Raw genomic sequence first — 12068 nt, 5'->3', positions numbered from 1 at the left:
CTCATATACCACAGTGTTCTCATATACCACAGTGTTCTCATATACAACACAGTCATCATATAACAGTGTTCTCATATACCACAGTGTTCTCATATACAACACAGTCATCATATACCACAGTGTTCTCATATACAACAAGGTCATCATATACCACAGTGTTCTCATATACCACAGTGTTCTCTTATACCAGTGTTCTCATATACCACGGTGTTCTCTTATACCAGTGTTCTCATATACCACACTGTTCTCTTATACCAGTGTTCTCATATACCACAGTGTTCTCATATATAACAGTGTCATCATATACCAGTGTTCTCATATACCACAGTGTCATCATATACCACAGTGTTCTCATATACCACAGTGTTCTCATATACAACACAGTCATCATATACCACAGTGTTCTCATATACCACAGTGTTCTCATATACCACAGTGTTCTCATATACCACAGTGTTCTCATATACAACACAGTCATCATATACCACAGTGTTCTCATATACCACAGTGTTCTCATATACAACACAGTCATCATATACCACAGTGTTCTCATATACCACAGTGTTCTCATATACCACAGTGTTCTCATATACCACAGTGTTCTCATATACCAGTGTTCTCATGTACCACGGTGTTCTCATATACAGCAAGGTCATCATATATCAGTGTTCTCATGTACCACAGTGTTCTCATATACAGCAAGGTCATCATATATCAGTGTTCTCATATACCACAGTGTTCTCATATACAACAAGGTCATCATATACCACAGTGTTCTCATATACCACAGTGTTCTCATATACCACAGTGTTCTCATATACAACACAGTCATCATATACCAGTGTTCTCATATACCACAGTGTTCTCATATACAGCAAGGTCATCATATATCAGTGTTCTCATATACCACAATGTTCTCATAAGTGTTCTCATATACCACAGTGTTCTCATATACCACAGTGTTCTCATATACCACAGTGTTCTCATATACCACAGTGTTCTCATATACCACAGTGTTCTCATATACCACAGTGTTCTCATATACCACAGTGTTCTCATATACCACAGTGTTCTCATATACCACAGTGTTCTCATATACCACAGTGTTCTCATATACCACAGTGTTCTCATATACCACAGTGTTCTCATATACAACAAGGTCATCATATACCAGTGTTCTCATATACCACAGTGTTCTCATATACAGCAAGGTCATCATATATCAGTGTTCTCATATACCACAGTGTTCTCATATACAACAGTGTTCTCATATACCACAGTGTTCTCATATACCACAGTGTTCTCTTATACCAGTGTTCTCATATACCACGGTGTTCTCTTATACCAGTGTTCTCATATACCACACTGTTCTCTTATACCAGTGTTCTCATATACCACAGTGTTCTCATATATAACAGTGTTCTCATATACAACAGTGTTCTCATATACAACAGTGTTCTCATATACAACAAGGTCATCATATACCACAGTGTTCTCATATACCACAGTGTTCTCATATACAACAGTGTTCTCATATACAACAGTGTTCTCATATACAACAGTGTTCTCATATACAACAGTGTTCTCATATACAACAGTGTTCTCATATACAACAAGGTCATCATATACCACAGTGTTCTCATATACCACAGTGTTCTCATATACAACAGTGTTCTCATATACAACAGTGTTCTCACCACAATGTTCAACAGTGTTCTCATATACAACAGTGTTCTCATATACAACAGTGTTCTCATATACAACAAGGTCATCATATACCACAGTGTTCTCATATACCACAGTGTTCTCATATACCATAGTGTTCTCATATACCACAGTGTTCTCATATACAACACAGTCATCATATACCACAGTGTTCTCATATACCACAGTGTTCTCATATACAACACAGTCATCATATATCAGTGTTCTCATATACCACAGTGTTCTCATATACCATAGTGTCCTCATATACCACTGTGTTCTCATATACCACAGTGTTCTCATATATACCACCATATTCTCACAGTGCTCTCATATACCACAGTGTTCTCACAGGGTTCTCATATACCACAGTGTTCTCACAGTGTCCTCATATGACACCTGCTCTAAGACAAAATGGAGACGCATTATTTGATTTAGCAGGCAGCAAAAAACATCTTGTGTCTTTCAGTACAATATCTACATTGTAGATAGCCACCCTCACATTGTTATAACCTGATTAATGCAAGTCAATTCATTCAGAATCTCCTGTAGCTAATTGTCTTTGCAGTAGGTTTGTATGAGTCATCGTTGATAAAGACCAGAGTTTAGGGCCTCTTTAATGAGTGTTCAGGAACATCACTCGTCAACATCGTCATGTCCCTGTAGATATGTCGAGCGCTGAACTAAAGATTTGGAAGCATCTTTATTGGGCTTAATGTATCTGAAAATGACCCCCAGGCTCCTGCCAACTCACTCAGTTTTGCTTAATGTGCAAGTATTGGTTTCTTGAGTCAATATGCGTAATCACTCTTTTCCTATTAGTCATTTAGTAAATGTTTTGCTTGACTGTTTCTCTGAGTCGATATTCACTGTGCTAAAGAACTTAGCAAGTGAGTTGGTCCCTAATACTCTTGTTGGAAATAGGGTTGGAATTCAGTCTGATTGGGTTAGCTTTAGCTCAATGGCAGCTAAAAGGAAGATAGTCGATTTGGTCATGGGGATTTTCTAATCCTTACGTTCTGTACTATGTGATTTACTGGTTGATCCTGCACTAGATTTGGGGGTAGTATAGCTGGAGGTGGTACTTTCCAGGGTACTTTGCCTTGTACACCAAATGCATCTGGTAAATGTCACACTGGCCTATTCTTGGCAATGGTTCCTATGAGCATCTCTGTTTAAAAAGATTTTGTCTTATCGTGTGATTTTGCTTGAGTGACACTTTATGACGGTTCTAGTCCTGCAGCATAACACTCGAGTATTTCTGACTGGGGGCTTTACTGTATATGGGGGTTTTGGTGCCCTTTGGCGATGAGACATCAAATCCCATTTAGCTCACAACATATGCAGAAATGTGTGACGTCACGTAGCGAGGTAGCTCATGTGTCACATCCTAATGGGGTCTGCTACTCTCTAGTCGCAAATAACACCTGTTTTCCCTTAGCTCTTGACATTGTGAATGTACCCTTTAGCACCCCGAGGCGAACAGCTTAACCGATAGTACCATAATCCTGGTTCCCTTATGCATATCACTGTGCAATGTGTTGCGTTCAAGAGCACATCATTCCCAGTGGTTGAAAGGGAGATCAAGTGTGGGAGTCATTTCGCTACAGCCCAGAATGTGGCATCCCAGCCGTTACACTGAAATCAGTAGCTGTGAGAGACCAACGATTTAAATGCCATTACCCATAGGCTCAGAGGTAACGTTGTCCCTTCACAGCAGACTGGGGTAAACCATTGACGTCTTTGAATTAAGTCTTAATTACAGATCCAGTTTCATACCCTGGAAATGTTTGTTTTTGTTGATCATCATTTTTGCACAAAGTTTAAATAGTATGCAACGGTGTGAGAAAATATAATTAAACGTTGTGAGGAAATATAATTAGACAAACCAATTATCCCAAAATAAATCCTCTCTGCTTCTTTCTGTTTGTTTCCATCTCTCTCACTACCCCTTTCTCTCTTTCTCCATCCCTCCTCTCTGATCTCACGGTCTCTCTCTCCATCCCTTCTCCCTCACTCCTCCCCATCCCTCTCTCTGCCTCCCCTTCACACTGTTGCTACGTGTCCTGATCACTCCCAGGTAGCCAGGTCACGATGCCCAACGTTACAGCAGGGTGTCTTCTGGTCACAGGTTAGTGTCGGCATCATTCCGAGGGAATGCTGTAAAATGTTCCATCCACCTCGCCGATTCTGTGTCATGGATCTCAATGTTTAATTACCAGCCAGAATGCTGACTGGGACTTTCATTACATGAGGGCACGGTGAGGTCACGGTGCAGATTTGCACATGCTCAGGTCCCTTCGCCAATGCTCAACCAGGTTTTATTAGAGACGGTTAAAATGTGGATTTATTTATTCTGCTGGATAAATAATTTAGTCTAGAAAAACAAGATACTATTCCCAGCTGAATGCTGTGTTTCTGTATATTGACTCTTGCACAGCTTTCTTCTCTCTCTCTCTCTCTCTCTCTCTCTCTCTCTCTCTCTCTCTCTCTCTCTCTCTCTCTCTCTCTCTCTGTCTCTCTTTCTCTGTCTCTGTCTCTCTCTCTCTCTGTCTCTCTCTCTCTCTGTCTCTCTCTCTCTGTCTCTCTCTCTCTCTCTCGCTCTCTCTGTCTCTTTGTCTCTCTCTCTCTTCTCTCTCCCTTTCTCTCCCTGTCTCTCTCTGTCTCTCTCTCTCAATTCAATTCAATTCAAGGGCCTTTATTGGCATGGGAAACATGTGTTAACATTGCCAAAGCAAGTGAGGCAGATAATAACTCTGTCTCTCTCTGTCTCTCTCTCTCTTCTCTCTGTCTCTTTCTCTTTCTCTTTCTCTTTCTCTTTCTCTGTCTCTCTCTCTCTCTCTCTCTCTCTCTCTCTCTCTCTCTCTCTCTCTCTCTCTCTCTCTCTCTCTCCGTCTCCCTCTCTCCCTCTCTCTCTCTCTCTCTCTCTCTCTCAATTCAATTTCAATTCAAGGGGCTGTATTGGCATGGGAAACGTGTTAACATTGCCAAAGCAAGTGAGGAAGATAATATACAAAAGTTAAATAAACTCTCAATTTGGTGTTTGTCCCATTTTGTGAAATCTTGATTGGTGAGCGGACCCCAGACCTCACAACTATAAATGGCAATGGGCCCTATGACTGATTCAAGTATTTTGAGCCAGATCCTAATTGGTATGTTGAATTGAATGTTATTTTTGATGGCATAGAAGGCCCGTCTTGCCTTGTCTCTCAGATCGTTCACAGCTTTGTGGAAGTTACCTGTGGCACTGATGTTTAGGCCAAGGTATGTATAGTTTTTTGTGTGCTCTTGGGCAATGGTGTCAAGATGGAATTTGTATTTGTGTTCCTGGCGACTGGATCTTTTTTGGAACACCATTATTTTGGTCTTACTGAGATTTACTGTCAGGGCCCAGGTCTGGCAGAATCTGTGCAGAATATCTAGGTGCTGCTGTAGGCCCTCCTTGGTTGGTGACAGAAGCATCAGATCATCAGCCAACAGTAGACATTTGACTTCAGATTCTAGTAGGGTGAGGCCGGGTGCTGCAGACTGTTCAAGTGCCCTCGTCAATTTGTTGATATATATGTTGAAGAGGGTGGGGCTTAAGCTGCATCCCTGTCTCACCCCACGGCCCTGTGGGAAGAAATTTGTGTGTTTTTTTGCCAATTTTAACCGCACACTTGTTGTTTGTGTACATGGATTTTATAATGTTGTATGTTTTACCCCCAACACCACTTTCCATCAATCTGTATAGCAGACCCTCATGCCAAATTGAGTCTTAGGCTTTTTTGAAATCAACAAAGCACGAGAAGCCTTTGCCTTTGTTTTGTTTGGTTGTCAATTAGGGTGTGCAGGGTGAATACATGGTCTGTTGTACTGTAATTTGGTGAAAAGCCAATTTGACATTTGTTCAGTACATTGTTTTCATTGAGGAAATGTATGAGTCTGCTGTTAATGATAATGCAGAGGATTTTCCCAAGGTTACTGTTGACGCATATCCCACGGTAGTTATTGGGGTCAAATTTGTTTCCACTTTTGTGGATTGGGGTGATCAGTCCTTGGTTCCAAATATCGGGGAAGATGCCAGAGCTAAGGATGATGTAAAAGAGTTTTAGTATAGCCAATTGGAATTTTTTGTCTGTATATTTGATCATTTCATTAAGGATACCATCAACACCACATGCCTTTTTGGGTTGGAGGGTTTGTATTTTGTCCTGTAACTCGTTCAAGGTAATTGGAGAATCCAGTGGGTTCTGGTACTCTTTAATAATTGATTCTAAGATTTGTATTTGATCATGTATGTGTTTTTGCTCTTTATTCTTTCTTATAGAGCCAAAAAGATTGGAGAAGTGGTTTACTCATACATCTCCATTTTGGATAGATAATTCTTCGCGTTGTTGTTTGTTTAGTGTTTTCCAATTTTCCCAGAAGTGGTTAGAATCATTGAGCTGATTTCTGACGTGCTGTTCCTTCCTTTCCGTAGTGCATTTCTGTATTGTTTTAGTGATTCACCATAGTGAAGGCGTAGACTCGGGTTCTATGCTTTTGGTTGGACAGGTTTCTCAATTTCTTTCTCAGATTTTTGCATTCTTCATCAAACCATTTGTCATTGAAGCTGAGAGGTCAAATATACTGTTAATATGTTCTACTGCCAAGTTTACACCTTCACTATTACAGTGGAACGTTTTACCCAGGAAATTGTCTAAAAGGGATTGAATTTGTTGTTGCCTAATTGTTTTTTTGGTAGGTTTCCAAGCTGCATTCCTTCCATCTATAGCATTTCTTAATGTTACTCAGTTCCTTTGGCTTTGATGCCTCATGATTGAGTATTGCTCTGTTCAAGTAGTGTGATTTTGCTGTGGTCTGATAGGGTTGTCAGTGGGCTGACTTTGAATGCTCTGAGAGACTCTGGGTTGAGGTCAGTGATAAAGTAGTCTACAGTACTACTGCCAAGATATGAGGTATAGGTGTACCTACCATAGGAGTCCCCTCAAAGCCTACCATTGACTATGTACATACCCAGCGTGCGACAGAGCTGCAGGAGTTGTGACCTGTTTTTGTTGGTTATGTTGTCATAGTTGTGCCTAGGGGGGCATATGGGGGAGGGAATGCTGTCACCTGCAGGCAGGTGTTTGTCCCCCTGTGTGCTGAGGGTGTCAGGTTCTTGTCCGGTTCTGGCATTTAGGTCGCCACAGACTAGTACATGACCCTGGGCCTGGAAATGATTGATTTCCCCCTCCAGGATGGAGAAGCTGTCTTCATTAAAGTATGGGGATTCTAGTGGGGGGATATACTGTAGGTAGCACACAGGAGGACATTTTTCTCTGTTAAGATAATTTCCTTTTGAATTTCTAGCCAAATGTCAAATGTTCCTGTTTTGATTAATTTAAGTCCCTGTGTCCCTTCCCTGTTTTACACCTGGTAGTTTGATGGATGGGACCACCAGCTCTCTGTAACCTAGAGGGCAACCAGTGGGTCCGTCCTCAGGCCAGTAAGTGTGAGCAGAGCCTGCTGAGCATCTGGTACATGCCATTGGCTTGGGCTAGTGTAAGAGTGGGGGGTTGGGACTGTTTGCCCGCTCACTGCCTGGCCGTATTTGTGACTTCCATGTCAAGGCCCTCTTTGCGGGAGTGGGGGACATGGGGTGGGCAGGAGGGGCATAGGTCTGATCTGAGGGGGCCTAAATGGGGTGTGGGCATGGTTGACGTGGGGGGGTGTTGATTGGTTGGTGTGGGGGTGTGGATGTGGCTGGGTGTGCTGTGGTCTGTATGTAAGTCCTCTTGGCATGGGTCCTCTATGTGTAGGTCCAGGGGGTCCCGCAGGTCTGGGAGAGTGACTCGCTGGTCTGGGCGGGGTGTCTGTTGATCTGTTTCTCCTGTGTGAAGTGTTGGGGATACGTTTGAGAGCGATGTCCTTTAGAGTCCTGGCATATGTGGGCACTGCTGCCTTGTTTTGGTGGACCTGGTCATAGAGGCTGTTCAAGTCCAGGGTGGAGTGGTGGGCCAGGAAAACATTTGGTTTTGATGCACAGTCACGGGAAATACTTGCGTTTACCCGCTGTATTGTGGCAGGGTGGAAGTCTTTTCATGGTAGCAGGGTGGAGATAACCACTTGTGCGTTGGGGAAAGTAGAAGAAACTTTTTCAATCACTCCCTTCATGGTGTGGCCCCCCTTTTCTGCTTTGCTCTCAGCTCGTTTGTGCCTGTGTGTATTATTACGTGGCTAGCTGAACCTAGTTGGTCCTCAGACAGAAGGTCTAGGGCTCTGGGTGTATTATTATGTGGCTGGGTGAACCTAGTTGGTCCTCAGAGAGAAGGTCTAGGGTGCGCTGGGTGTATTATCATGTGGCTGGGTGAACCTAGTTGGTCCTCAGACAGAAGGTCTAGGGAGCGCTGGGTGAACCTAGTTGGTCCTCAGACAGAAGGTCTAGGGTGCGCTGGGTGTATTATCATGTGGCTGGGTGAACCTAGTTGGTCCTCAGACAGAAGGTCTAGGGCGTGCTGGGTGTATTATTATGTGGCTGGGTGAACCTAGTTGGTCCTCAGACAGAAGCTCTAGGGTGTGCTGGGTGTTTGGATACCAGAGTTTAGACACACTGTTTTTGGAAAGAGTTTTTTTTAATTGTATATATTGTCCATTTGAGGCCATAAGGAGAACAATCTGTGTCTTGTCCTCAGTGTGTGTGTGTGTGTGGGAGGGAGGGGGTGTCAGAAGGGCTATCAGGGTGGTTGACAGGGGGGCTCAGAGGGAGTGAGAGCCGCTGGGCTTGGGGTTCTTTATTTGTCTGTTCTGCTGTGATGTCGATGCTATGGTCAGGGTCTGGTGTGGACTGTTCTGCTGTGGTGTCAAGACTTTTGTCGCGTGCTGAGGTGGGCTGTTCTGCTGGCTTCCATGCGGGGGTGGCCACCTCTCTAGTGGGTTGTTCTCTGTCACACGCCATCCCCCTCAACCTCTCCTCCAGCAGTCTGATCCTCTCCTCTAGTGCTCTGTTCTTCTCCTGCTCCTGCTCTTCTCCTGTTGAAGTTGTCTCACCACTGTCCAGAGTGCAGATATGTCTCTCTCCACCTCCAGCTCTCCGGGTCTGGTTAAGAGAGTGTTGTTGTGCTGGACTGTTGTCTGGGTCTGGTTAAGAGAGTGTTGTTGTGCTGGACTGTTGTCTGGTCTGGGTCTGTGCTGACTGGAGTGTAATCACCTGCTGTTCCAGCTCCACCTGCCTTACCTCCAGCTGGGTAAATGTATCCTTCATTTCAATGAACGGGTAGTACTCTGTGCTGGGAGGTTGACTTTCCGCTGGGGGTGGCTCGTCTGTGAGGTTATATAATGAAGAGGCCTGGTCTGACCCGCTCGGGGTGGGGGTATCTTTCTCAAGGGAAAGCTTCTCCTGCTGGGCAAATTTTTTGATTAGGTGAAAGTCCAGCTGAAACTGTTTGGGGTTGCCCTGTAATCATTATTGTCCAGACTTATAGAAATGTATATTAGCTGACTCAGAGTCCTCATTGTCAAGTATCCTGAGTTTCCACCCCTCGTTAACACCCTCTTAACAAAGGGGTAGTGTGCTAATATAGCATTGTGCCATGCCATCTCTCTCTCTCTCTCTCTCTCTGCCTTTCTCTCTCTGCCTTTCTCTCCTCTCTCTCTGCCTTTCAATTTCAATTCAATTCAATTCAAGGGCTTTATTGGCATGGGAAACATGTGTTAACATTGCCAAAGCAAGTGAGGTAGACAACATACAAAGTGAATATATAAGGTGAAAAACAACAAAAATGAACAGTAAACATTACACATACAGAAGTTTCAAAACAGTAAAGACATTACAAATGTCATATTATATATATATAAATATATATACAATGTACAAATAGTTAAAGGACACAAGATAAAATAAATAAGCATAAATATGGGTTGTATTTACAATGGTGTTTGTTCTTCACTGGTTGCCCTTTTCTCATGGCAACAGGTCACAAATCTTGCTGCTGTGATGGCACACTGTGGAATTTCACCCAGTAGATATGGGAGTTTTTCAAAATTGGATTTGTTTTCGAATTCTTTGTGGATCTGTGTGATCTGGGGGAAATATGTATCTCTAATATGGTCATACATTGGGCAGGAGGTTAGGAAGTGCAGCTCAGTTTCCACCTCATTTTGTGGGCAGTGAGCACATAGCCTGTCTTCTCTTGAGAGCCATGTCTGCCTACGGCGGCCTTTCTCAATAGCAAGGCTATGCTCACTGAGTCTGTACATAGTCAAAGCTTTCCTTAATTTGGGGTCAGTCACAGTGGTCAGGTATTCTGTCGCTGTGTACTCTCTGGGTAGGGCCAAATAGCATTCTAGTTTGCTCTGTTTTTTTGTTAATTCTTTCCAATGTGTTAAGTAATTATCTTTTTGTTTTCTCATGATTTGGTTGGGTCTAATTGTGCTGTTGTCCTGGGGCTCTGTAGGGTGTGTTTGTGTTTGTGAACAGAGCCCCAGGACCAGCTTGCTTAGGGGACTCTTCTCCAGGTTCATCTCTCTGTAGGTGATGGCTTTGTTATGGAAGGTTTGTGAATCGCTTCCTTTTAGGTGGTTGTAGAATTTAATGGCTCTTTTCTGGATTTGGATAATTAGTGGGTATCGGCCTAATTCTGCTCTGCATGCATTATTTGGTGTTTTACGTTGTACACGGAGGATATTTTTGCAGAATTCTGCGTGCAGAGTCTCAATTTGGTGTTTGTCCCATTTTGTGAAGTCTTGGTTGGTGAGCGGACCCCAGACCTCACAACCATAAAGGGCAATGGGCTCTATGACTGATTCAAGTATTTTTTGCCAAATCCTAATTGGTATGTTGAAATTTATGTTTCTTTTGATGGCATAGAATGCCCTTCTTGCCTTGTCTCTCAGATCGTTCACAGCTTTGTGGAAGTTACCTGTGGCGCTGATGTTTAGGCCAAGGTATGTATCGTTTTTTGTGTGCTCTAGGGCAACAGTGTCTAGATGGAATTTGAATTTGTGGTCCTGGTGACTGGACCTTTTTTGGAACACCATTATTTTGGTCTTACTGAGATTTACTGTCAGGGCCCAGGTCTGGCAGAATCTGTGCAGAATATCTAGGTGCTGCTGTAGGCCCTCCTTGGTTGGTGACAGAAGCATCAGATCATCAGCCAACAGTAGACATTTGACTTCAGATTCTAGTAGGGTGAGGCCGGGTGCTGCAGACTGTTCAAGTGCCCTCGTCAATTTGTTGATATATATGTTGAAGAGGGTGGGGCTTAAGCTGCATCCCTGTCTCACCCCACGGCCCTGTGGGAAGAAATTTGTGTGTTTTTTTGCCAATTTTAACCGCACACTTGTTGTTTGTGTACATGGATTTTATAATGTTGTATGTTTTACCCCCAACACCACTTTCCATCAATCTGTATAGCAGACCCTCATGCCAAATTGAGTCTTAGGCTTTTTTGAAATCAACAAAGCACGAGAAGCCTTTGCCTTTGTTTTGTTTGGTTGTCAATTAGGGTGTGCAGGGTGAATACATGGTCTGTTGTACTGTAATTTGGTGAAAAGCCAATTTGACATTTGTTCAGTACATTGTTTTCATTGAGGAAATGTATGAGTCTGCTGTTAATGATAATGCAGAGGATTTTCCCAAGGTTACTGTTGACGCATATCCCACGCTAGTTATTGGGGTCAAATTTGTTTCCACTTTTGTGGATTGGGGTGATCAGTCCTTGGTTCCAAATATCGGGAAGATGCCAGAGCTAAGGATGATGTAAAAGAGTTTTAGTATAGCCAATTGGAATTTTTGTCTGTATATTTGATCATTTCATTAAGGATACCATCAACACCACATGCCTTTTTGGGTTGGAGGGTTTGTATTTTGTCCTGTAACTCGTTCAAGGTAATTGGAGAATCCAGTGGGTTCTGGTACTCTTTAATAATTGATTCTAAGATTTGTATTTGATCATGTATGTGTTTTTGCTCTTTATTCTTTCTTATAGAGCCAAAAAGATTGGAGAAGTGGTTTACTCATACATCTCCATTTTGGATAGATAATTCTTCGCGTTGTTGTTTGTTTAGTGTTTTCCAATTTTCCCAGAAGTGGTTAGAATCATTGAGCTGATTTCTGACGTGCTGTTCCTTCCTTTCCGTAGTGCATTTCTGTATTGTTTTAGTGATTCACCATAGTGAAGGCGTAGACTCGGGTTCTATGCTTTTGGTTGGACAGGTTTCTCAATTTCTTTCTCAGATTTTTGCATTCTTCATCAAACCATTTGTCATTGAAGCTGAGAGGTCAAATATACTGTTAATATGTTCTACTGCCAAGTTTACACCTTCACTATTACAGTGGAACGTTTTACCCAGGAAATTGTCTAAAAGGGATTGAATTTGTTGTTGCCTAATTGTTTTTGGTA

At 42.7% G+C, this 12068-nt stretch overlaps 1 protein-coding gene across 2 annotated transcripts in view; it reads left to right on the top strand.

Annotated features, from left to right (window-relative positions):
* LOC118372327 (calsyntenin-2) overlaps positions 1 to 12068 on the top strand; it is a 319613-nt gene that overhangs the window by 143522 nt on the left and 164023 nt on the right. Inside the window, exon 2 of one of the 2 annotated variants that reach the window (XM_052463496.1) lies at positions 3785 to 3835. The exons of the other annotated variant lie outside the window; for it this stretch is intronic. Coding sequence (XP_052319456.1) covers positions 3785 to 3835 — 51 coding nt within the window. The remainder of the gene's footprint in view (positions 1 to 3784; positions 3836 to 12068) is intronic. 2 annotated transcript variants of the gene reach the window in all.

This window comes from Oncorhynchus keta, chromosome 15 (genome assembly GCF_023373465.1).
Source record: "Oncorhynchus keta strain PuntledgeMale-10-30-2019 chromosome 15, Oket_V2, whole genome shotgun sequence".
Lineage (NCBI taxonomy): Eukaryota > Metazoa > Chordata > Actinopteri > Salmoniformes > Salmonidae > Oncorhynchus > Oncorhynchus keta.
This window is presented reverse-complemented; position numbering and strand designations above follow the sequence as displayed.